Source organism: Hemiscyllium ocellatum, chromosome 16, assembly GCF_020745735.1.
Source record: "Hemiscyllium ocellatum isolate sHemOce1 chromosome 16, sHemOce1.pat.X.cur, whole genome shotgun sequence".
Classification (NCBI taxonomy): Eukaryota; Metazoa; Chordata; class Chondrichthyes; order Orectolobiformes; family Hemiscylliidae; genus Hemiscyllium; species Hemiscyllium ocellatum.
This window is the reverse complement of record NC_083416.1, coordinates 996646-1024441: the sequence shown is the minus strand read 5'-3', so window position 1 is coordinate 1024441 and position 27796 is coordinate 996646. Positions and strand designations below refer to the sequence as shown.

The 27796-nt window shown below is 42.8% G+C and overlaps 1 protein-coding gene across 2 annotated transcripts in view; it reads left to right on the top strand.

The window, feature by feature from the left end:
• The first annotated feature begins 337 nt into the window (after window positions 1-337).
• LOC132823310 (fibroblast growth factor receptor 4-like) overlaps window positions 338-27796 on the top strand; it is a 63289-nt gene continuing 35830 nt past the window's right edge. The window contains exons 1-2 of one of the 2 annotated variants that reach the window (XM_060836984.1): window positions 338-1197; window positions 14529-14798. In XM_060836984.1, the coding sequence (XP_060692967.1) occupies window positions 14693-14798 (106 nt within the window). In that variant the 5' untranslated portion in view covers window positions 338-1197; window positions 14529-14692. Of the gene's footprint in view, window positions 1198-14525; window positions 14799-27796 lie in introns of both variants that reach the window. The other variant, XM_060836983.1, reaches the window with a different exon arrangement.

Sequence of the window (27796 nt, the reverse complement as noted above, 5' to 3'; positions counted from 1 at the left end):
AGATTATTTATATCTGCTTTCAAATGTCGACTTTCACCTACAGCTCCTCTTCAATACCAAAGGTATGTGAAGAATTCCCTCTTTGTCAGTCTCTTTTGTAGTGTTTTAGAAATGACGATGTACTGTAGCAGAAGCAGGTTGTCATTGATGCAGTGAGGAGTTTGCATTGAGAAGGGTTAATCCTATTCTCCACAGATAAGGACAAACGCTACCTTTTCTCCTTCCAGTGTGTGAAAGGATTTGAGTGCAGAGCTGGGGGTAGGGAGGAGGAGCCAGGGGACTGAGCCACCTCCTTCTCTTTGAGCTCCCTATTGTTACCTCGGACTGAGTGAGAGGTAGAACCTTCCAGCAAACAGTGGGTGTAACGCGAGAGCTGCTAATTGAGATTTCTAATGCGGCTGACCCCTTCAGGGCACAGGCTGTGGTTATAGTGTCTGAGCCAGTCAGTGTGAGCAGGCTCTCAGTGCTGTGGGGTCTGCAGCTAGTCCCTGGACACACTCCTCTCTCTCTCCCAGTAACATTCTCAGTACCGGCTTTGTGCGGGATAGATAGACTTTACAAACATTTTCTTCGCTGATCCGAGTGTGTAAGTAGCCCGCTTCCCGCCTAGAGCAGTGTGCTGGAGACTGTGGTGTTAACTGGGTGACACGCTTGTTGCAGCCAGGGTATGAAAGGCGAAGGCTGCAGGGGAGAGAGCAGCAGGTAACATTGACACTGCCTGTGCCTGAGGTTCACAAAGCTGCAGCAAGATTCTCCTGGTAACGATTACATTTCACAAGGACTGCCAGGGGAGTGAACTTTCCTGGGAAGCAAGCAGTTGGCATTAAGCAGAAGGAAGCGGTCCTAGAGGCCGGGACTGAGAACGATTCCTGAAGCTAATCTTAAGAGCCTGTGCCCATCTCCCTGTCCTCTCCCAGTGGGACGGTGGCACCAACTTCCCACTGCTGCAAGCGACTCCTTTTGGATGGGGTTTGACTCTGACTGACGGGAGTACATCGTTTGAATAATCTCTCAGAGCGACTTTCTTGTCAGTGTGCGTTGTGGGGAAGGACATTTGGGATTCCCTCAGTTCCCTGTCCCGTCTCTCTCTCACACACACACACACCTTGATGGACTGAGACGTTGCATGGACCAGCCTGAGGAATTGCTTTGGCAGTTATTAAACTTCGCTCGGATGTGCTGACGGTTCCCAGAAAGGTAGGTCTGCAGCAGTTAGCGAGCAGTGATAGTGCTGCATGTACTGTACATCTCTGTGCGTTTGTCAGTGTAAATGAAGTTGCACGGACAGTGACCAACACCAGAATGGAGCAGATTGTGTCCAGCCAACTCTGCTGTGGGGATTTAGTTCTCGGGGGTGGACTGACCATTTGGAAAATTAAAAAGCTTCTCAGGGTGAATTAGTCCAGAGCCCTGTATTCTCACTAGCAGACTTGTCCCAATTTTTAAAAATCTCTAATTTCAGGGAAGTCAGTTTATTCCTAACGTTGCATTTTCTTTGTGTTAAACTGCTTGTACTACAGGGCAAAACTTAGTTATCTCTTTCTTTGCATTGGGACAGAATGGGGGGGAGATATATCTCAGAAATCAGCCTGGCACCCACTGTATTTGTAGCAACATTGTTTCATTCATTACTCACAATCACCTGAAGAATGAATACCCAAATAAGAAAAGTGCTGAACGACACTGTTTCCCTTCTGACTGGTTAGTTAATGGGTGTAGAATGCAGTGAGATATATAGAATCCTGAAGAATTCCACAACAGAATAAATTTCTAGTTGCCGTGAGAGTGAGGTCGATGTTCACTTTAATCCTGTGGAACATTTTGTAAAGCCATGCACAGGGAATTAAGTCTGATCACAAATTACAAACAGAACAAAAATTGTTCAACCTACTCCCACCAAAACTAACTTTCAAGAAATGTACAGTCAGCAGTTAGAACTTATTTGTAACTTTTTTAACAGAATTTTCTAATGGATTAACTCAAACTGCACAACGTTAATTGAAATGAACTTGTCAACAGTGTAAAATTCATTCTGATCCAGTCCTTTCACAGCAACGTTCTGATGTGAAATCACAAACACTGTGCAGGGTTGCTGCCGCATTTAGGTTTTTATCAGAAAGCTCTCATGCAAGTGCAAAGCTTTTCCATATTGGGCACAGCTTGTGTTTCTCTAACATTACAAAATAACTGTAAATTTACAGAATTAATACTTCCTGGAGACATTTTCTTGTCTACAGATACTGCCTATTTTGTAAAAACTGTAAATCCCACTAACTCCCTTCTTAAATGCATCTGATTACAAAATATTGCGATGTGCACCTTTCCTCATTGTTTGCACTAATCTTTCTTTGCCATCATACACGCAGCATAACAATCACCAACTTGCATATATATTTGTCGTCCTACCATTCTCACATCAGCTCAGAAGGACACAAATTTCATTCCTATCCAGTCTTAAAATGACTCACTCTTGTAGTGAGACCACACCATTCTCTGTTTTGTCAGGATATGAGCTCTTAGAATGAGTCCTATCCCCATGCTCAGGACCTGTAGGTCTTGTTTTTTTAAAAGCCATTGCCTTGCAGTGATAAGGTAATCCCATATAGTCAGAAAGACATCACTTGAGCGGATCTTCTGGGACTCACGGTAGAGGTGTTATGAAAGGGTCAAACTCATTCTGACAACTTAAAGAAAAATCAGCTTCCTTACAGGAAATGGCTAGTCCCCATCAGACCAGCCAGTGCTCAATGCACAAACATGCTTTTTCCAAATGTTTATTAATTATGTTTAAAGGTGCCTCCAGCGGACAGCAGTGTGCTCTTATTGATGTTTATGTGAGTGACTGTAATGAGAGAGTATTCCTTAGGTTAGTTTGCACTGAAATCACTGCAGTAAGGAAGCACAGATGTGTTCTCATGGTTTTACAATAAAACCTTAAATCTTATTAAGATATATTGAAATCCATACTGATCTTGTAGTCCGTAAAACAACAGAAATTTTACAAGACTGATTGTTCACATCTGAAATACTTCACAAAAGGGCCAGTATGTTGGGCAAGCAGATGTGGAGAAGATCAGGAAATGAGTTGAGTACTGTGGTGGACCGTTGATTTCACTTAAATTGTGAGATTGATGCAAACTGTTGTAAACTATGGAATTACTAGTCCTCATGTCAAACCTAGTGCAGAATAATTATACTTAAAAGTAAATGAAGAGGGTCTTTCAGTTTCTCAGTTTATTAAGGTAGTGTGTAAATGGGACATTAGGACAGGAATGTCACCAGATTTGATTTATAATTTCTCATGGACATGTACATAGAATTAGTTTCAGCATTCTTGGGTTAAGGATAGGAGAGTAACTGTAGGGGAACTGACCCCTGTAAAATTGGGCTTGAGAATTAATTCAAAAAAGAAAGTAAATTTACAAAACAAGAGCTGTATTTGTTTGTAGTCCTGTTGGAATATAATAGAAATATTAACCTGAATGTGGGAACATATCAATGCTGACTTTATATTTCTTGCTATTTCGTTATCAAATGCATTGCAAATATCTTGGAAATATCAAAATTTAAATCTGATTCCTTAGAGCAAAATGATGCAGCAAGTTGATATTTGAAGGTATTGGAAGATTGTGTTTGATCTCAGTCTTTGACCCACATTGATTTCTTCAAAAGCAGACAATCAGACTGTTTTGGTTTGCACTGCCTGACTATCTCCATAATGTGGAGCAATGTGGTTTGAATGATGACAGAGAGATACCTGGTTCCAAAAAATGAATAAGTATTTGTAACACAACAGGTATTTCATCTCAGGCTATTTTCTAAATAAACAATGTGATTGCAGGTTTTATTCCCAAAGCTGCTTTGCACTCACACTGGAGCAGTGTTTGACCAAGTGAGTGGATGGTATGCTTGAAGTTAATGGTTTACACATAGGTGCACGTGGGGTTAACACAGAGGTGATACAGAGGAGAGAGGTAATTTGTCCATTCCACACAAGAGAAATCCCAGCATCGCCTCACTACAGCATCCAGTTTTTTTTCCCCCAAATGATTCCAGGTTTTGCCTCCATTCTCTTTCAGATGTTTAGTCCATGTTAATTATTTATGCTGTGAAAAAGGATTTCTCAATATCAGTCTAGAACTTTCTTTCACTCACTTGAAGCCGAGGCCTCTAGTACGAGGCTTGTAGTTGAATTCAAAAATAATAACTTAGATTATCTTAACTAGGATCAGTTTGTTTGGAGCAGTTATATTGTTCCTACCGTCCCCATGAATACTTGGAGGAAATATTAATTCTGACTGTGCACATACTGGGAAACATTCTCATGATATAGCCTGCATTGTCAATCTAGGCCTAACGTCTTCATCATGTATAAGACTGGATTCTCCCTATTTTGTCTGCACGCCTTTTCAGCTCCCTTACACGCTGCTGCTTCCGAGAGTTCCTCAGTGGCCTGCAGCCAATTAAGCAGCAATGTGCTCCTGAAGGAGAGACAGTATCATGGCGTTAATGTCGCTGGACAGAAGCGAAAGCTCAAGGGACGATGATTCAAAACTCAAAGCAGCAGCTGGTGAAATTAAAATTCAATTAATTAAGTAATCTGGAAATGTAAGATATTCTCTGCTATTATTGATTGGTGTAAGATTCCATTTAGTTCAATAGTGCCCTTTGGGGAAGAAAATTGGCCATGCTTGCCTGGTTTGGTCAGATGAGACTATAGATCCAAAGATAAGTCCGGGCAGGCCTTATACACTTAATGGTAATATCCAGGGAGATTCCTTCAAAAGTGGAGTTACAGATTAACAGAATAGTGAAGACAGCATTTGGTATGCTTGCCTTTATTGGTAAGTGCATTGAGTATAGGAATTGCAAGGTCATGTTGCAGATGGACACTTTTGGAAAACTGCATTTAATTCTGGTCTCCCTGCCATAAGAAGGATGCTGTGAAACTTGAAAGGGTTCAGAAAAGATTTACAAGGATGTTGCCAGGGTTGGAGGATCTGAGCTACAGGGAGAGGCTGAACAGGCTGGGGCTGTTTTCCCTGGAGCGTCGGAGGCTGAGGGGTGACCTTATAAGAGGTTTACAAAATTATGAGGGGCATGGATAGGATAAATAGACAAATTCTTTTCCCTGGGGTCGGGGAGTCCAGAACTAGAGGGGCATAGGTTTAGGGTGAGAGGGGAAAGATATAAAAGAGACCTAAGGAGCAACTTTTTCATGCAGAGGGTGGTACGTGTATGGAATGAGCTGCCAGAGGATGTGGTGGAGGCTGGTACAATTGGACCATTTAAGAGGCATTTGGATAGGTATATGAATAGGAAGGGTTTGGAGGGATATGGGCCGGGTGCTGGCAGGTGGGACTAGATTGGGTTGGGATATCTGATCGGCATGGACGGGTTGGACCGAAGGGTCTGTTTCCATGCTGTACATCTCTATGGCTCTATGAGCAGTGAGGCAACTTTTTCATGCAGAGGGTGGTACGCGTATGGAATGAGCTGCCAAAGAAAGTGGTAGAGGCTGGTACAATTACAACATTTAAAAGGTATCTGGATGGGTATGTGAAAAGGAAGGGTTTGTAGGGATATGGGCCGGGTGCTGGCAGGTGGGACTAGATTTATTTAGGGTATCCGGTGTATGGACAGGTTGGACTGAGGGCTCTGTTTCCGTGCTGTGTATCTCTTTGACTCTATGCCTCCAAATATTGATGAATCTTAAAAAGTCTCAACAGCAATTAGGCACGAGCTGTAAATGCTTACCCTGCAACCCCCGTAAGCCTTGAATAAATAAAAACTCTTCTGGGATGAGTACACAGACTGCATAGTTGCAGCAATCTGACAGGATGTCAAAGGTGACTTCATGGTGCGAAGGTAGAGGGACACGAAAGGCTGTTCTCCATGCCACAGCAGTACAGCACAAGGCAGGAACAGACAGGCACAACCGCGGACAACAGGCTTCCAGTTGAGGGGTTTTCCTGCTGATTGGTTGCTATGAAACCTAGAGTCTTCATCAGCGCCTCCATTTTGACACGCTCTGTCTCTGTCTAAGCACCTATCTCTTATGTTGTTTCCACTGACCTTCCTACTGCAGCCCACACATCCATGACCTGCCCACCTTCCTTAATTGGACAGGGACATGGAGGCAGCCTCCCATCATATTGTGACTTGGGCTGTAACTCTGATCTGTGTGGGGTTGGGAACACCGTGTGGTTGCAATGCCTGAAAACTTGAGGTGACAAGATTCTGCCCAAGAGTGCCAGTCTGTCTCTATTTGTCCAAGTCAATAGTTTGCTAACATGGGACGTAGCTCCTTTCTCACTGTGTCAGGAGACTGGAGTATATCAACCATGCTCAGTCCGTCTGTCTGTCTGTCTGTCTGAGTTTACCTTTGTGCCAATCTGACACTTCATCTGCTCGCTGTGCAAGCCTACATTGAGCTATGCTGTTCACTCCATACACATGTTTCATTAGATTAGATTCCCTACAGTGTGGAAACGGGCCCTTCGGCCCAACAAGTCCACACCGACCCTCCGAAGAGCAACCCACCCAAACCCATTTCTCTACATTTGCCCCTGACTAATCCACCTAACACTATGGGCAATTTAGCATGGCCAATTCACCTGACCTGCACATCTTTGGATTGTGCATGACATGCAGACACGGGGAGAATGTGCAAACTCCACACAGACAGTTGCCCGAGGTGGGAATTGAACCCGGGTCCCTGGTGCTGTGAGACAGCAGTGCTAACCACTGAGCCACTGTGCTGCCCAGAAGCTGGACCACTTTCTGGTTCCACCAGTTGGGGCCTGTGCCATATATTTGAGGCACCGGGAGGGTCACATTGTACTTTGATCGAAGGACCTTAGACAGTGGTCTTTCCCCAAAGTGCCATCACAACAGCTGTTCCAGGACTTATTCAAGTGATTATTAATCATTTCTAGTCTCAATGTTAGCAGCGGAAGCAATCATTGCAATCTGTGCAAGCCATTAGAGTCTGCACATGTTCACCCACATGCTGGTCCAAGCTTTCTCTCTTTCATATGGGGTGGAATCATCACAGCCACTGAATGTGGGAATTGATGAGAAAATTGTGACATTGTGCAAGATCGGCAGTGAGGAGCTTCTCAATGTGGAGAACAAAATATGCCATTCTCTGCCCAAGTCTAGTCCAGTGATATGAGATTCTCACTAGTGAGTTGTGAGAGGGTTATTGGCGTGCATTAACAAGCCACTTCATTTCTGTGCAGTTTCCTCTTCACCCACCCACTTGATGGTGACAGTATGCGACAGGAAAGTCAAGCAGGTTCCTGGTTACTCTCGCTTGCCGCTTGCTCCTTCACCCTCTATGGTATAGCAGTCACCAACATCTCAGGGTGTGCTTCACGGGGAGTGACCGCATACATCCCACATTCATGAACACTGTGGCATCAGACATCTATCAGCCTTACCACATCTGGTGGCACACATGTGATCCATGTACAATATCACTGAGCTTTTCATTGTAACATTAGCTCAAACCCAAACCTTTCATTGCTGCTATCAGGAAATGGTGTGCAGTGGGAAATGGTGTGCAGTGGGACATGGTCCCCAGCACATGGATTTTGACCGGGTGCACCTCGGGACTTCTCGCTTGCTATCTTCATGCTCAATCACTTTATACTGACTCGAACACTCCACAGCATTTCTGCCTTGGCTATGTTATGTTGCCAAGCATTTTTAAACTGTGTACCATCAGCTGGAGTTTAAAGACTCACTGTTTGTCTGCCTTGACCTGTGTTTTAGCACACTCACAAAGCCGTGTAGCTTGTTCTGCCTGTCAGCAGTCAGTCATCAAGGGCACAGACTTATTGCTGGTTGTCATAGTGCAACACCAACCTCACACCTGCACCATCTGCCAACAGCCTATGCAGTGAACAGACCACAAAGTTTAAGCTCAGTAGTCCTCAGTCAAACTCAGGGAGACACCCTTCGGTCAGGGAGCTGACACATACAGTCAAATATAACCTCCCATGCCAGTCCGGCACTTGGGTACAGTCAGTTGGCAGCTTGGATCAGTCAGGGTCAGGATCCTGTCCTAGTAGGGGTGGGTTAAGGAGCTGACTGTTGCACCCCCACCCCCACCCCCACCCCATCATGTGGATGCTTTTACTCCTGAAATAACAAGAGGCACTGAATGAGATGGAAGTGAGTGGCCCAACTGTCAGTGCTGGTGCCAGTGGGGCAAATGTGATGAGATGTCATGAGAGAGGGCTTCAGCAGCACTGAGGTCATACAGGGTTAATAACCTGGGGATCCAGTGGCTGTGGGACAGTGAGAATGAGAGACCGTGATCCTTGGTGGAGGGTGTGTGAAGTGGAAGAGAGTGAGTGAGTGTAGGTAGTAGATGGAGGCACTTAGTCTCACAGAGCAGAGGAGTTCATTAATCTTCTTCCTACTCTGCTGCCTTCTCCCAGAGTGTGGAGACCTCACATACCAGCTGGCCTCAGGCAGATAGGTGGTGGTGTGGTGTCCTGTGCCAGTCCTGAAGGAAGCGCACAGCTTTCCTCTGTATGTCCCTATTCACCAGCATCTCCAGGCCCCTGTTGGCAGGGAAGAGTGCCAGTTTCCTTCAGTCTGACATGCCAATTCACACAGACTGAGCAGGGCTGGTCTGGGACTGATGGTGTATACCTGCAGCATATCCTGGCTTTCAGGATGGCACAAGGAATTGGGAAGGACCCGACAGTGGTGAGTACTTTCTCCTGTGGTGAGAGTGAGGATATGATAAGCAGAATGTCAGAGGGGCATTGTGCATAGGTAATGAGGTGAGCCTGAAAAGATTAACATGAGGAAACTGGCTAGGACTCATGGAGAGAAACCCTACAAGAGACTCATCAAACTTGACACAGCCAATTTCTGGTAAAATGCAGTCCATGGAAACTGATTATAGCACCTTTTACTGAACTGACAATCCATCCCGGGATCTTCCTGACCTGTATGATTCACTAGGAGAAAGTGAGGACTGCAGACGCTGGAGATTAGAGTGCTGCTGGAAAAGCACAGCTGGTCAGGCAGCATCCGAGGAGCAGGAAAATCGACTTTTTGAGCCTGATAAAGGGCTTATGCCTGAAACGTGGATTCTCCTGCTCCTCAAATGCTGCCTGACCAGCGGTGCCTTTCCAGCAGCACGCTGTTTGACCGTGTGATTCACTGATGAAGTTCACTAAGTTATCAGGAAAGTCGACAGATAAATTAACTGAAACCCAAAGTCCATGGTCACATCACTGTGATCGGGACAAAGGAGGTGAGGATACTGACTAACTCGGAATATATGAATTTTATGTCTAATTATTAATAGAATAGCGTGCACAAGCTGACAAAAAAGGTTCTGTCTTAGTCCACTTGACACTTGACAAATGCTAGACAAATGACAAACGTTTGAGATAAACACGAGTGTTGAAGTATCGGAACTCTAAGCTTCAGAGATTCAGGAAGGCTTGTTTATAGTTAGTGAATGGCTGCATGTCAGAGAGTCAGGGAGGAGAGGCTGGTAACGGGAGGGGATGTTGGGAAGTAAGAGGGTCCTTTGTCAACACTGTGATAACAGCAGAATGAACAGATGGCCCTTGATGGCTCGGACAAGTGAGAGTGGACGTCAGAAGAATTACGCCCCTGTCTTGAGCAAAGCTCTTTCGGATCCAAACTTTAAAACAACAGGAAGAGAGAGTGAGAGGGAGACGGACATGCTCTTTTCAGTAGACAGAGAGCCCGCTGTTAGTCAAGATTGGCTCTTTCACAACTGTTTGCTGTTGTACTCCCAAGTTAAAGAAACTAATCAAGCATACAGCATCTTTTCCTGTGATCTTGAGTCAGCAGGGGGAGGTGGGGGCGTTGGATTGGCAAGAGGATGTTGTCTCTTTCAAAACCAGACTGACTCCTTGAAACTACGACAATGTCCAGTGAGTGAACACAGTGTGTGATATCGGACTTTGTTGAGAAAGGGAGGTGGCACCCTTTTAATGAGCTGTATTAGCTCAGTCACCGGTGGGACCCTTACTTTTATAAAGCATTCTGTTTTTTACCAGGTCCCCCTCCCATCTTCTGATGATGCAGAATTCTGGACACCATTGGTGCTCATCACTTTAAAATAAAATCATTGGCTGTGAGCCTGGGTTATTGTATGTAAGCAAACTATTCATCTATGGGGAGCTTCACAGCTGAACTAGAATTGTTTCTTTCATTCACTCTGATTTGGACTTCAAGAATGAGTTGCTGGACAGTGGTCAGACATTGAAATCCAGTTTGAATTTTCCTCTCTACAGCTAAAGACCCTATTACCCTGAATGAGTACAGATCCTGAAACTTAACTTAAAACCTTTTCATTTGCATGTTGCTCAGTGTTCCAATGGGCAACGCATTTTCCCTTCCCACTGCCAGCTGTGCCTTCCCATCAGGAGCATGCATTTATTGAGTTTCTTTAAAACACTGAGAAATAGATTGTTTCCCTATCCAGAGATGGGACTTTTGACATAAAAATCTGGCCTGAAGAAGCTGAATGGCAGCAATATACAGTACACAAGATTTGGGGCAATATTTTCCCATCACTAGTGTACCGTGAGCAGTGAAAAACGAGATGGAATAAACATAGAGAATGAAAAAAATCAGAATCTCGAGAAAGGTGTTTGCAATTTTCTTCCTGACCCTCAAATGAAAATCTCACTAGTGAGTGCCAACTACATTATTTTCATGCAATTACATCTCATTAAAGCCCTAACTGTCCTTCTTTATATCCCATTTCCAATATTCCTCTCCTTCCCCAAGAAACTGGGCAGCTCAAATTCCCAAAGTAAATCTGAACAAGTGGCTGGTGGTTGCACCTCGATGAAAGCTTGTTCCAATGTCATCTCATTGTTCACTCACAACAATGTCCCAGCATGCACCACGGGCACCATCCTCCTTGCAATTCTTTCCACACAAATTGACATTGGTGTGAACCACTGGCCTCACCACATTATCACACGTGCATGAAGACCAGCTCACACACCATCTCATCCCTTCAACATTTGAGAGATCAGGGACACCTGCTACTTACATCTCCTGTCAGTTTGTGTTACACCTGATGAAGCCCTGATGAAGAGCTTTTGCCCAAAGCATCGGTTCTCCTGCTCCTTGGATGCTGTTTGACCTGCTGTGCTTTTCCAGCACCACTAATGCTGACTCTAATCTCCAGCAGCTGAGTCCTCACTTTTGCCTAGTTTGTGGTACATGCAAGGACACACTTAAAGATCATGCGGTTCTTAAGACTCATTTACATTGGACTTACCTGAAGACTGCCAGCCTCTGTCTGCATCACATTGGTTAGCACAAACTCACTGAGTTCAGCACTGACCTTGGATCACATTGCTTTCTTAGCACACATGGTTTATAGTGCTCAGTTATAGTCTCCATGGCCTGCATTGTTTTTCAGTCCAGAGAAGAAGCAGGCAGCTGACCACACTGGGGAGCACTGAGCATCAGGTCCACATCTGCAGCACATGCAGCAGCTTACACAGCAAACACACTGCATGTGCTTCAACCGAATGGCTGTGAGCAAAATTCAAAGGGGATTGGGGGGGGGTGGGGGTGGGATGGAGTGGGCTACAGTCAATCAAGGTGTACCACAACAGCCAGTCAAGAGAATTGTCCTATTCCAGCCCCGGAGGTTGGCCGCAGACAGTCAGGTGCTTGGTCCGGGGAGCTGTGTCCATGCTGTCTGGGGATTGGGGCTAAGAACAAGTGTAACCAGGCTAGAGGATTAAAGGTAGGTCAGTGAGGGTGCTGTGGAGGCATCAGGCTGGGAATTGGGCCAATCTTTCCTGCAATGAAACAAAAGGAGGCACTGAGTATGATAGAAGAAAGTGAGGACTGCAGATGCTGGAGATCCGAGTCAAGAGTTGGTGCTGGAAAAGCACAACAGGTCAGGCAGCATCCGGGGAGCAGGAGTATCGATGTTTCAGGCATAAGCTCTTCTTCAGGAGTATGATAGAAGAGCACTGCTACAGAGGTCGGAAAGGTTGGTGAGATATCTTCAGTGAGTGAACAGGAAGCAGAGAGGCTAGGAAAAGGGAGTGGTTTGGGAGGATGAGGTTGGTCAGAGCTGTCGAGTGGGTATGATGCATATATTAATGAGAGCTGTAGCTCATGAGCTTTGAGAGCTGTGTGCACTGACAGTGGGAGTACGTAGTGAACCAATGAGTGTGAGGTAGCAAAGAGAAGGTGGTGGCACCTATCCTTACAGAAGCTCATTGACATTCTTCCTACACTGCTGTCTTCATCTTCACCCACCAGACAGCACTGACCTGGGCTTGGATCTGTACCCAGGCTGACTGTCTTCCTCTCCACTATCTCATCCACCAACACCTCCACACCCCTGTCTGTAAAGCAGGGAGCGAGTGCTCTTTTCTCCTTAAACACTGAGACTAGAGCACAGCAATGTGAGGCCTCGTTCCTGGTTAAGTGTCTGATGTGGTGTGCAACTGGATTTTAAACATGGTGCCAGCAGCATGAATGGTGAACATTTTCAGCTCTTTTGCTAATCTGGCTGCATGTTAGACCAAGGAAAGGTCAAAGAGCCCAGCTGCATTATTAACAGGTTGGAGAGTTGGGCAGAGAAATGGTAGATGGAGTTCAATCTGAGCAAATGCGAAATGATGCATTTTGGAAGATCCAAATCAAGAGCAAACTATACAGTAAATGGAAAAGGATTCTGGATCAGTGGTGCTGGAAGAGCACAGCAGTTCAGGCAGCATCCAAAGTGCAGCAAAATCGACGTTTCGGGCAAAAGCCCTTCATCAGGAATAAAAGGGTCCTGGGGAAAACTGATGTAAAGAGATCTGGATGTTCAGGTCCATTGTTCCCCGAAGGTGGCAACACAGGTAAATAGAGTGGTCAAAGGGGCATGCAGCATGCTTTCCTTCATCGGACATGGTATTCAGGACAAGAGTTGTCAGGTCATGTTACAGTTGTATAGGGCTTTGGTTTAGCCATGTTTGGAATACTGTGTACAGTTCTGGTCACCACATTACCAAACGGATGTGGATGCTTTGGAGAGGGTGCAGAGGAGGTTCACAGGGATGTTGCCTGGTATGGAGGGAGCGAGCTATGAAGAAAGGTTGGGTAGATTGGGATTATTTTCATTAGAAAGACAGAGGTTGAATGGGGAACTGATTTGAGGTCTACAAAATCATGAGGGGTATAGACAGGGTGGATAACAATAAGCTTTTTCTCAGAGTAGGGGACTCAGTTACTCTGGTCACAAGTTCAAAGTGAAAGGGGAAAAGTTTAGTGGAGATATGCGTGGAAATTTCTTCATGCAGAGAGTGGCGGGTGCCTGGAACATGTTGCCAGCAGAGGTGATAGAGGTGGGCACGATAGTGTCCTTTAAGATGTATCTAGACGGATACATGAATGGGCAGGGAGCAGAGGGATATAGAAAATAGACGACAGGTTTAGATCGAGGATCTAGATCAGCGCAGTCTCGGAGGGCTGCAGAGCTGTTCCTGTGCTGTAATTTTCTTTGTTCTTTGTTGTTTCTAACAAGGTGAAGGGCAGAGATTGAATGAGTAAAATTGTTCTGAGCCATGGTGGACCAACTGCCTACAATACACTAACTACCAATGGGAAAATCTCCCTTTCTGTCTGAATTCAATAATTATTTTTCCACACAAGCCATTGTGTGCAGAGTAAGATATATTCACGTATCTTTGTTAAATTGAAGAGTGCCTCATGATTCAAAGATCGCATACAGGGAATGTTCGTTGGACTTTACAGATTCTTATCGATGCTGGGATTCACAGATGGATTAGTCAGCACAGGCACTTGTGTTTACAGGACTCTGACCACCAAGCTTTTACCTGACTGAACAGCAAAGGAACTAATTATCCAAATGATTCAAACTTGCTTTGTTCATTTCAATCTTGCTGATTTTCTTTAAGAAGGAAGTGATGATGAACATGCCAGTCAATTGCACAGAAACATAACAACCATGACACAGACTGACCAAACAGCACATGATATTCATAAAATGACTCTGTTCGCAAAGTCGTGATAATTCTTTACAATTGCTTCTCGGAGGTTACTGGGAGGCAAAACGATTGGAATCTTAAGAAGTAACTTGATGCTTTGCTGAGGAGAATATGGTGTCTTTCTGCATGGGTCTGCTAGGATATGCCAAATTGATTTCTGTATCCATGTTCATCAGTTGATCCTGATCACACTGTAATGCACAAATGTCCTCACTCTTGGGTTGAAAGTATGTGTTAAATGTGTAATACAGACAATAAAGGTCTCATTGTGTGACTGAAACCATGGACAATACAGAAAATGCAAAGTATTTGTTCAGTCTCACTGCTAGCTTCGTCTGGCAAATTGGATCACAGACCCTGGAAAGGATTTTAGTTTGTGTGCCACGCAAAGTCATACGCTATTCACGTTCAAAGTAATTGGTGGTAATACCATGTTCACAGAGGAAGCTGCTCAGTTTGAGCTGATTGTTTTATTTTCTTTTCCAGCAGTTGAAGAACTAATGCACAGGCCTCTGCCAATAAGAGAAAAGAACAACTAAAACACAAAAAATTGGAGAGCCCTCCATCCCCCAGCATCGCCAATGAGTGTCGTGAGCAGCTGAGTGACAAAGATTGGAAAGTTTAAAATTTAAGTTGTGCTCAAAAGAAGAGGAATGAGCCACGTGTTGTATAAACTGTGTCTCTACTTGTTCATCCTCATTGCATTCACTGTATTGAGGTCCATTGAATCAAAATTGGAAGAGAAGACCACGCAACCAGGTAAGAATAACTGAAGGTATTCATTTAGTATGAGATGGCAATGCACAGTTCTCGGTTAGAGCTCTGGCAAACCTCAATAAGCAAATACACTAAACCTTGTAGCCTTGCAAGGATCACTCCTTCCTTGAGTCTGACTAAAGAGTTCTGGATGAGGCCAGGTAAACTGGACTTCAGCTCTTGACTAACTTCTGGACTGATGTTTGTCCATTGCTAACTCCAACTGGGATCTTCATTCTCTTTCTCGTTCGTGAACAAATCATTCTAACTGCTTCTTGCCTTGAAGCTTCATGACAAAACTTCCTCTGTTTTTGGACTGTGTCAACACATAATCCCAAGTACCTTCTTTGACTTGCTTAGCCCACTGTCCATTGTTATTAATCAGTCCAAAGATTCCAGTGCAATGATCTTTTAATTGAGATAATGCTATTGCCAGTGAAGTCATATCACAAGATGACTGATGACCTCACAAACAAAGAGCAAGAGAAAGAAACTAATCTATAAAATTCCAGTAAACGGTCTCTGTTTATTACAAAACTGCAACATATTAATTGAGCAGGGCTGAAGGCTCTGAGCATGTTGAGAGACTTCACCCAGAGACGAAAAAAGTTTCAACAATGTTTTTGTCTGCTGTCTCTCATTCCACTAACTGCCTGCTCTCTCCACCTCCATTCAGAAACATGTTCATCACTTGCTTCACGGCACCAGACACCTTTTGATATTTTTCTCAAATGAAAACTCTTCATGTGGAACCAACGCACATTTCTTCATGGAAAACATCACAACTGGACACTGTTCTGGCCTCACTGAACATCAGCACATTTCATTTCCAACCACAGTTTCTGGCTAGCTAACTGGAATGGGAATTCTACTCAATATCACTTACGTAGTGAGCCAGGTGTGGGGCCAAAGCCTCACCTCCCTCTGAATAAATGAATCCCAGTGCAGACCGAAGGGTCATACAGAGAACATACAAATGTAGGTTTATTAGGATCTGCCATCTGAGATGGCTGTTCTGTGCTGAGTTAGCTATTTCTGTTCTTTCCAACTCCACTATTTGCAGGTTTAATCAGGTGAATTATTAGAAGAAGCTCTCTTAATATGATATTAAATATTCTACGTTAATTCTCTAAACATGAAGAGTGATGGATTGATGAGGAAACAGCACATTTTAAAGTTTGTTAAAGGAGCACTGTGTGGTTTGTAACCTATAAATCTTTGTCGGTGTGTAAAGGGTTAAAGGAGGAATATTAGAATGTGGTGCAGTTACTGAGGGATTTGCTGTGTGAGATCTCATTAGCCTGTCTCACATGCTGCCCCCAAAGTCTCGACCCAGAGAGAGGCCTTTGTCCACAGAAATGCGCACTGTAATCTAGCCTGCTTTTGAGTGGTGGCCCAGTTATTGTCCCTGGGAACTGTGTACATTTGTGTATAAAGAGCACCCGCTCAGGCTCGATTCTGTGTGTCACTCTATCCTCCAGTGTTCTGAGCTTTAATGTGAGATTCATGGCCTCAGGCCAAAACCGATGAAGTAAGGGGGTGCCAGGTCTCTTGGCGAGGCCAGTGGTGGTTGTGTGGCGGGGTGGGTGTGGGGGGGGGGGGGGGGGGGAACGCTCAGCTGCCACTCTGGAAAAGACAATCCAGCCACCACCCCCCCACCTCCTGCCCCACTGCAATCTGTGGAACCAGAAACAGAGGCTGTCAGTTTATTATGAATGGAGCGAGCGTCTCACACATCAACAGCCAAGACGAGGCGTGGAGTTCACACGGCCTGCAAGCAACTCTGCTCTGCTCCTCTTGAATGGAGGGTAAAGGAACTTGGCTAATTTTCAGGAATATTTAATTGTTGCAGACATGGAAGCCAATTAAGAGTTGCTTGTTTAATGAATAGCAGGCTTTTGGTTGCAGAAGGAGCATCGCTGTCTCCTTTTCTATCCACTGCCTCACTCTTAAACTCCAGAAAGTTCTTTTTGAATTGTACAAACCTCAGTTTTGTACAAAGTTCAAAATCTTATCTTTGGAAGTTTCACAATGCATCTTCCATTATTGCTTTCATTTCAAATCTGTTTTATGCCATAAATGTTAATAGACAGTCTAGCTATTTTGTTAAGTAGATTGTGTGGAATTAAACTAATTTATACCACTTGCATCAATTTTACATTGTGTCCTAATTAGTAAAAGTACCACCAAACTATGACCAGTGGTTGAACATGAACATATCTCTGTTTCCATTGTCCAAGTGGAATTATTTCCTCTATAGAATATGCAGCTTTATCCTCCTCATAGAGACCCATCCATCTCACCAGTGAGTGACACTTACTCATTTATATCATTCCCTTGATCATGAAATGTGTCTTAAAGTAACCAGTCAAGCCTTGAGTGATTGTTAGTGCTGAATACTTTCTTCCATGTAACACAAAACAGGTTTCGATTACCAATCCAGTCCACTAAGTTTGTCTACCTGCATCAGTATAAGGAAAATGTTCACCTGTCCTTTTATTCAGACGTGGGTTGCAGCATTGCTGGTTGGATCAGCGTTTATTGCCCGTCTGCAATTGCCCTGGAGATGTTGGTGGTGTGCTGCATTTTTGAATTGCTGCAAACTTTGGAGTGGATGGATACTGATCGTGTTATTAAGAAGGGAGTTCCAGGATTTTGACCCAGTCACGGATCGTCAATGTAATTCCAAGTCAGGAAGGTTTGTGACTTTGTGGGAATTTGCAGGTGGTAATGATTCCCAGATCTACTCAGTCGTGCTAGATCAATATCTGTGTCAATGTGCCATTATAGAGAACATGTACATAACTAATGCTCCATCACATACCTATGTCAATCCAGATAACATGCAATTAATTGATAAAGCACTTGTTTTAAAATGCAGGGCGCATAATAGTTACTAGACTTATTATCCATGTCAATAAGGAGAGTGGTACATAACTGATATCAGACCCATAACTATTTGAGCATGATGTATGAGAAATTTGTACACAAAAGAAAACAATGTTGCATTTATATAATAGCTGCCTTTCAAAATCTCCATGGCCCAAAGAGTTTTACAGCAACAAAACCATATATTTATATGAAACTTAATGTGAAATCCCAAAGCTCTTCACAGAAGTGTTTTGAGGCACGTAAGGAAGGACAGGTGAAATACATTTTAAGAAAAGTGTTAGTGAGAGGGGAGGTTATAAAATCGGAAATGGACAAGCAGAATTGGAACAATAAAATCTCCAAAGGTTTTAGAAACTAGAGTAAATTAGAGAGATAGAGAAAAAAAAGGACAGGGTTAGAACATTAACAATTGGAAAGTAAGCATAAAACTGTTAAAATCAAGATTTTGTCAGACCAAGAGTCAATGTAGAGGGGTAAGGAAGGCCCAGGGAAGGCTCTGTCTAAGCAGGTGGTGTGTGAAGATTAAAAGCTATTTACTGAGAGCAACAGGAGGTAATGAGAGGATGGGCTAATGCAGCATTATTTAAGAACAACACAGAGGGCTCCAAGGGAAAGATAGTTTACATTTCTTCTTTGAATTAATTAAAATAGGTTATTGTGGGGATTAACACAGTTTTCAGCCCTTGTCACCCTATGTTCTGCACCCTTAAAAAGATCCCCTTCTGGTGGATTAGGGTAAATTTCAGATTCTACTCTGCTCTACCTGATGCCAAGGAAAATATTCAAGTCGTGGGTTTGCACACGCTGTGAGGTTTTCTTTTGCTATTTACTCAGACAATATTTAGTGGCAATCTGCTTCACTGAGCTGTTACTGGGGGCCACAGAATGACATAACTCCCATGATACTTCATCCTGTTAGAATTTAGACAGCGTGTTATGATGAACAGCCTAATCCTGTGCTCAAACAACTTCCACACTGACCGGATTCCAAACAACTTCTACACTGACCAGGTTCCAAACAACTTCCACACTGACCGGATTCCAAACAACTTCTACACTGACCGGATTCCTTGCAGGAAGCTCTGGATCTTGTTCCCAATAATCAGGACAGTGAGTTGAGGTCAATTGGAAATCTCCAAATACCCTCCCATTGAGTTCAGCGAAACACAATAGATGTGGTGTTGAAGCTGGGATCATCTGATCTGCATAGTTTAGTGATGTCAGTGAGTCCCTGAATTAATTTAGCTAATCCTTAATCAGGATTCTCACATTCCCGAATGCTCAACTGAAGCATAACAAAGTTAAATAAATGCATAATAGCTTACAATGAATTAAAATTTCTCAGCCATCACATCAAATGATGTGTCTACAAGTGTTGTGGTGGAGTCATGTTCTTAAAAATAATGAATATTTGCTAAGTGTGCAGGAGGGGGAGAAGCTTCTTTAACATGTAAACTCTTATCCCTGGAGTATCCTTCCCCTTTTAAGGAACCTCAGATAACTTACGAATCTAAAAGGCAGGAACCATTCACCTCAGGGGAAACAACTGTAGAGGGTGTACTTGAGAAAGAAGCTAAGCCATTAGGTATAACTAGGGAGCAGGTGGATCTCTACCCTCACCCAATAGAGTTAATGTTCTTTGATATAAAGCAGGAGCAGTAAATAAAAGTATTGCAGAAACAGTGGCTTTACAATTCTCACTGGCATGCCATAATAAATGCCTGGGTAGAGCAAGTATTGTATTCAAAGTGTTATAATTCTTTAAAATAATGACTTTTAGAAAAACATAATGAAGGCAAATGCAATGAGAGGTGGAATGATCACACCCCCCACTGCTTCTCATATCCTGTGAAGAGTTTTAATAAACCATCAATTTTGAAATAAGCTTAGCTTCCCACACTTTTATGTTGCCTTGCAGGTTTTTGTCACTTTCCTTTCCTTCCTTTAGCTTCCCAGATCTTCCTTGTATTCTCTCAAAGGCTTGGGATTTTCTAGTTGCTGATTTTGAGTCAGTGAATATGGCATGTCAGTAGATGTCAATCTGTGTCTCAGTTTCAGTCTCAGGAATTGTGGGTTTATTGCTGAAATCAGCATGTATCACTTGCTACATTCTCCCTGTGCTTCTGATTCTGAAAATGCGTACTATGGGAGTGATTCCATCCCCCTCAGATGTCGAGCTTTCTGGAACAATGTCTGTTTTCTACTGGGCAAGTTAAAAGGCATCATGAGCAGGTTGCATTTGATTCAGTCTGCATCTCTTTAACACAGCTGGAGATAAATGACATCTTAATAAACTTCTTCATGTGTCAGGGTTGGAAGAAGAGGCAGCTTTGTCTGCTTCCCAGTGTGGGACTCAATCTCTGTCATTTTGAGAAGGAATCAGGGAATTCCAGGCTAGTGCCTATGGAGAAAGGCAGGCTGGCTTTGAATCTTGTGTTTGTTGTTGCCATGTTCCCAGAGGGCAAGGATTAACACTTGGTGACCCAAGAGTGGCCTGTGTTTGCTGCCAGCTGGGATAGCAAACAAGAAGGCCACAGCATTTGGAAGTCAAAAACAGGAGCCTAACAGTAACTTCTAATTCAAAGATACAGACAGGAGGCAGGGGAAAGACAGCAGCTTCTGACTGGAAGCTGGGACAGTAACTAGCTGGAAAGCAGCTTTTCAATTTGTTTTGCATAAGACATACCCTTGTGGGGGAATGCGTAAGAGATAAAGAGACCACTGAGAATACAAAAGAAAGTGTGTGGTTACAGAATATGACTTACTCATGCAAAATGTCACTTTTTGTAAAGTGTCAATAATGAATTAATTTCTTTTCCTCAAAAAGTTTTATTTCACTTTTCATTCCTCTGCTTCCAAAAAACTGGCTCTCTCGTGAGATTAACTCCGTGAGGATTAACTCCGTGAGATTAACTCCGTGAGATTAACTCCGTGAGGATTAACTCCGTGAGATTAACTGCGCACTTCCAGTGAATGTTTACAATTAATTGAAATTAACAAAAGGGAAATTATGGACCAATCTTTACAACATGAATTCCAAACATATCTGAAGGAAAGTTATAACAAAGTTTTTACCTTTCTGGTTGCACAGATTGCAATTCTCCAGCAAACACACAAAAAGTATTTCCTTATGCATGGACAAATGAATATTAGAAAGCTTTCAAAGGATTGATTACATCTCACCCTCAATTTAGAAGTTACTGGACAGTAATTCCCAAATAGAAATCCTGGCCAAGCTTATTCCTGTTCAGTCGAAGAATTCTGAGGCTAGTTTTGACTGAGTTCAAATTGGACAATTTGGTACAAACAAGTATGGCTTAACTCCACAAGTTGCAGTATATATACGGACTCAACATTGAGAAGACCCTCCTCAAACTGGTCCAAAATTAAGGTTAATACTCAAATTAGCCCAACAGTAAAATCCTGGATTTAATCAATTCTATCAGAGCCCAACCTTGCCTTTGGAGTTATATATAAAACTATATTATAGTAAGTTATACAATTAAATAACTACATACATAAGGTTATGTATAAACATCACATTTGGACTTGAATAGTTTGTGTTCATTGTTTTGGCAAATATTTTCCAGATGAGTTAGACTTTAGCCTGACCAGCATTTTATCAGAAATTTCTGGTGCTTTGCATAGAATGTGAACCTCAGAAAATTTTGTCTTTCATGTAAAATAAAAAGTTATATCAGCAGAACACAGGATGCTCTCTCATTAGAGAGAGGTGACTGGTGGTGGTTTAACCTGAGGGTCATCGTGCCTCAGACACAGGGAGAAGGAGAGTCCTTCATGGTAACCCAGCCGGTGTGGGAAGTGAACCCACGCTGTTGGCATCACTCTGTATCATGAACCAACCATTGAGCTAACCAACCACCTATATGTACAATCTTGTCCTTAAGCACAGCAATCAGCAATCTGTTGGCTGCATATTTTCTATAGAAAATTGAAAAGCACAACAATCGAGGGTGAAATCTTGTGAGACCAGAAATAAGAAGATAATACACTTGAAATACATTTGGTGTAGGAGGGAGGAGTTCAGATATCTGGATCATTGGGATCTCTTTCAGGTCAGGTGGGACCTATACAAGGAGGATGGCTTGGTACGTAAATTGGAGGGGCACCAATGTCCTGGCAGGAGGTTTGCTAGTGCCACTCAGGAGGGTTCAAACTAATGTGGCAGGGGTCAGCACGAGGAGTGATTGAGGAGTAGATAGAGATTAAACCAAGTAACTCTAATGGTAAATACAGGCAGGACCAAGTTAATGAACATTGCGGGACTGACAGGCTGAGGTGTATTTTAATGCATGGGGTATAACAGGTAAAGCAGATGACTGTAGCAGCTGGATTAGTATACGGGATGATGATATTTTAGCCATAACAGAAAGCTGGTTGAAGGAAGAGCAGGATTGGCATTCCAGGGTTTTGATGTTTCAGGTGAGATACAGAGGGGTGTAAAAGGGGTGGGGGAGCTGTATTACTGATTGAGGAGAATCTCTCAGTGCAGCTGTGACAGACACCTTGGAGGGCTCATGCACTGAGGCATTATGGGTATAACTCAGGAATAAGAAAGGTACAATCACTATGCTGGGGTTATACTATAGGCCTCCCAATAGCCACCGAGAAATTGAGGAACAGCTATGTAGGTCGATCATGTAAAAAAAATCAGTCTTGTTATAGTGGGTGATTTTAACTTTCCCAATATTGATTAAGACTCCCTGAGTGCCAGGGGCTAAAATGGGGCAGAATTAGTTAAGTATATCAAAGAGGGGTTCTTGAAACAATATATAGTTAGTCCAACTAGGGAAGGGGCAGTACTGGACCTTACATTAGGGAATGAGCCTGTCCAGATGATCGAAGTTGCAATGGGGGAGCATTTTGGGAACAGTGATCATTATTTTGTAAATCTTACAATAGTCAAGGAGAAGGCCACAGGAAACAACTGGGCATCAGTGAAAATGCTAAATTGAGGAAGGCTAATTCCAATAGGATCAGGCAGGAGCTGGAGAAATTCAACTACGGGGTGATGGTGTGAGAGTAAATCTACATCTGACATGTGGGAGTTTTTTAAAGACAGTTTGACTAGAGTTCAGGACCAGCATGTTCCTGTGAGGATGAATCCTGGATGACAGGAATATTGTGGGCAGTCTATTGCCATGCTGTAGGAAAGGTGTGGCGGCTTTGGAGAAGGATCAACAGAAGTTTACCAGTTTGTTCCCTGAGTTGGAGTGAATTAGCTATTAAGGGGAGGCTGGACAAACTTTGATTGTTTTCGCTAGATCATGTAAGAAGCTGAGGGATGATCTCATAGAAGTATATAAAATGATGAGAGGTATGGATAGAGTGAGTGGTCAAAGTCTTTTTCTCAGGGTGGCAATGTCAAATACTAGGGAGCGTAGGTTTTAGGTGAGGGAGAGGATAACTTAAAGGAGATGAGTGAGGCAAGGTTTTGTTTACACAGGAGTAGCAGGTACCTGGAAAGCACTGCCAGAGGAGGTGGCAGAAGCAGCTACAATAGCAACGTTTAAGCATTTAGACAAACACATGAACAGTAGGATATGCAGTGAGTGCAGGAGATGGATTTGTTTACAATGTCATCATGGTCAGCATGGACATGATGGGCCAAAGGGCATGTTCCCATGCTGTACTGAATTACAAGGCAGCATCAAACGTTTATAGAGTGTGCAAGGAAACCTTAGTAAAGGGACTGTTCCTCTTCCACCTGAAGGCCATTTAACAAAAGGCACATTAGCCAGTCCTGTTTGAAACAAGGCATCTCATGGCACACACCATTAGTTGTAATTCTTGGTCCACCTTTTGTGTTATAATTTAGTGAAAGTATGAGCTTCTAATGGCACGCTCGGAAGAAGAGTGTAACCAGATGAGAGGGGTCTTCAATGATATTGGCTGTCATTCCACAATGCAACAAGAATTTAACAGGATACATTTATGCCACAAGGGTCCCGATTAAGAGAAATTTATCCAGTTAAATTCTTGTTGCCATGTGGAATGGCAGCCAATGTCATCACAGACCCCTCCAACCCCAGTTATACTCTCTTCCAACCTCTCCCATCAGGCAGAAGATACAGGTACCAACAGGTTCAGTATCAGCTTCTTCTTTGCTGTGATCAGAATGCTGAATGGACTGCTCTCGTTTCAAATCTAATGCTGATCTCGATTTGTGCACTTCCTGTGCAGCTATAATCCTGTTTGCTGCGATCTGTCTGAACATCCTATGATCTGCATGTCCTTGTTTGCCTTGATCTACCTGCACTGCTCACAAAACAAAACCTTTCACTGTAATGAGGTACATGTGACGACAATAAATCAAATCAAATCAAACCAAGTCCCACCTTTTCATAGCTAATTTAATGAGCAATTACTGTGCAAATCTAGTACAGTTTTTCTAAAATAATGACTACACTGAGGAAAGCAAAAGGTATAGTGGCATAAATTGACCAACACGTTCTGATGATTTGCAGTGGATCTCTTGATCCACTGAGCCTGCTGGGTAATTTGCACATTAATAACAGAGTGCCTCATTAACACCCCATTATCTTTCCAGCAAATTTCAGCCCCATTTATTTCTCAGTGGGCACAGGAAGTGCTGAACAATGGAACCAAAGGTCTTCATCCATATTTAGCATTTTTCAAACCATCCAACTTTTGTGGCTTTACCACAGTTACACCTTGGAATCCTGTTTCACTGATCACCGGATTAAATATTGGATTAAATATTAAAAGTGCAATATTTTTCGTACTAATCTCAATGGTACACATTTAAAATGTACTATTGTGCTACCTGTATAACTGATGTAAATCAAATCAAACAAACAAAACATTCCTGTGAGTAATTAGTTACTTAAATATGAGGTGTTTCTAATTATTTTAGCTCTCAGGAATCCAGAGCTTTGGTAAGATTTGAGGGATCTGGGTATAGCTGCTTTTGTTATTATTTGTCTCCAGTTGTTGGTCCTCCAATGCAGGTTGAGCACTTTGCTATTTTGCTCAGAATGTGACCGAGAAGTGACTTTTAGTCTCTTTGAAGCCACACCCTCAAGTTTTCAACCCAAACGCTTTGACTTGAAGCTCTGTCAGAGGTTGACGTGTTTGTCAATGGAGTTGTCAGGATTCCCAGTGAGTGACCTCTTCCAAGACACCCGCAGAGTCTCAGCCTCTGACTGCACCCAGTCCTATAAAGTAACGTACTTTTGTCCTTGTCACTGTGGGGTTGTTGGCTAAGGTTGAAAGGTCATGCCTCAGCAAGCAGCAAATCATTCCTTCTTGTCTTCCCATGTCAGGTATTGGGTCATGACCCTTTGGGGGATGGTGGGGAGTTTGGTGATGAGAAAGACATTGATTTTCAACAAAAAAACACTGCTGCAGCACATACATTTAAAGAGCTTGAGTTTCCCCCATTGCATAGGATGCTTGATTTAAAACTTCAGAGTTGTAACTTCTGCTACAGGAGAATATTCTGTCCCTGCAGAAATGCTAAACATCAGGGTGACAACATCTCACATTATGTGTGACCGTCTGATTCTCGCTGTATGAGTTAATTGATGTAGGCACTGACATCTTTGTGTCATCATTCACTATTAGGCTGAGTCAGATAAATCTGCTTCATTTAAATGAAAATCTGTCTCACATTTGTGCTGGTGTAGTTAAAGAAAGAGGCATCACGGCCATTTCTTCTCAAGAGATAAACATGCAAAAAAAATGTTAATGTAAAGTAAGATGTCATAGAATCTATTAACATAGGAACAGGCCACTCTGACCCGGTTCCTGTTCCCTAGGGGTCACGAGTCTAATCCCAATCTCCTACTGCTGCTGAGCAGTTTTCGCATTTCAAACAATCATCTGTTTTTAAAAATAACTTATGAATTCAGCTTCAACAATCATTTGTGACCAGGAATTGCAGAACCTCACACCCAATATCCCCATTGTGAATAAAATATTTTCTAATGTCACTCTTTTATTATTTTTGCAGCTTTTTGGAATTTGTTATGATTCTGCGAATGTCTCTTTGGCCCCTGCTAACAATTTACCCAGTTATAATCCTTCATAATTATGGGACCCTTTAGAAATGTAGAAATATATATGGTACACTGTTGAAAAATATGGGACATGGGACAAGCAGGACAATTCTTTGAAAGTCTGGGGAGTAGTACCTGGGACCAAAAGGCATCGTACTATGCTGTATCATTCTCTGATTCTAGGTCACCTCTTCTTAGTTGCGCTGAAAGGCCAAACTTGTCAAGTCCAGCTTTATAACAGTAATATCCAATCCTATATAAGGATTGCTCAGACCAGCATGAAGGAAGCTTGCTGATATTGCTGCAGCCTGAAACTGATGCCTCCTTATCCCATAGCGGGATAGAGTTTCTCCCAGATTGTATGGGTTCTTGTAATGTCATTGACCTCAGAATCTGTTATATCAGCACAAAAGATTGAGAAATTTCAGGCACAGGGTTTCCACAATCTTGTATGTTGGTTTTTACCCTGTTCAGAAGGAAGGTCACACCCTAGACTGACCACTGTACAAGTTTTGGATAGTTTTGCCCATTCCTAGGCCATTATGAAAATTCTTAAAATTAAGTTTTTGATTCAGGACCACAACTAAACACGTTTGAGATTTTCAAAGTTAAAACACCTACATCATTTACAAAGAAATTGACTGCAATACATGAATTAAATGATTCTTTACCTGTTTTAGAAAGTCCTTTTCAACTATTAAAAATCAGGACCCTCACAGATGATGGATAGATACTTATTAAAATGCTTATTTTTTGTGACTGAATCATTTTCAGAAAAACTGTACCTGGTGCTAATTTATATCAAGAATCGTGTCCAACTGGTTAATATTTTCATGTGATTTTATGTTGTGATAATGTAAATGAGTGCGAACAGAAAATTGAGTGACAACTGCACTTTGGAAAATTAATTCAACTTGGAATACACTTTGCAACTTTATTGCCAATTACAGCCAAAGAGGAAACTTGTTCAGTGTCTGTGCCCATAATAGTCTTTAATGTCACTCTGACGTAATACAAATAAGTGACCATGACTGCAATCCTGTAACTAAACGAAAAATCAGGCCATTGTCATCCTACAGCCTCCCAACCAATCCCAGCTGAGAAATGATCAGAGAAAAGCCTTCAACAGAGTTTAGTGCACCTTGAAGTGTTTGTACTTTGAAGGTCAGTGTTATCTCATGAATGTTAGGCAGGATTGATAAGGGCTGTAATTGGCAAGAGCTCCCAGTCTGTAGTGCTTACATTCAAATGCCCTCCTTTGTATTTCATTTTTCACTCAGTCACAAAATTGGCTTATTTTCAATGACTTTTAATTGGAGGTAACAAACACTCTAGGAGTATGCATCGCAGCAACTAAATTGAGGGAGAAATTTAGTTTAGTTCTGAAGATCTGAAATTGGAAAAATAACTGACAAAAACAGAAATTGCTGGAGAAGCTCAGCAAGTCTGGCAGCATCTTTGGGGAGAAATCATAGTTAACGTTTTAGGTCGAGTGACACTTCCTCACCTGAAATGTTAACTCCCATTTCTCTCCACAGATGCTGCCAGACCTGCTGAGCTTTTCCAGCAGTTTCTGCTTTTGTCTCTGATTTACTGCACTGCAGTTCTTTCTGATTTTATTTGGATAAATAACCGATTGCAACAAAGTTTAAACTTAAAATGGTGTAGCTTGAGAGAGAGTTGATCATGGCGTTAACATATACAGGTCTGGGTTTAGAGGGAATAATGTGGGTCTCCCTCTGCATCACCCCTTTTAGACAAAGCTGACTGTATTAAGTGTCATTTTTGGCATTTGACTGGTCAAAGTTGGGCCTCCCTTGGCATCAAAAATGGCAACTCTCTTGAATGGAAGGACCACCAGGTACTCGTCATACTCCTGTCAGGGAAACAGACTGCTGTTGGTGAGTTATGGCCCTTAAGTGGGCATTTATTGTCCATTTAAGGACCTCAATTGCCAGCAGTGCAAGAAGGTTCTGCTCAAAACTCCCCACCAGGGAGCTAATCGGTGTGGGAGCATGAAGCAGGTTTGGTTCCCCCCTCCTCCTACCTGATTATGCCCCTCTAACC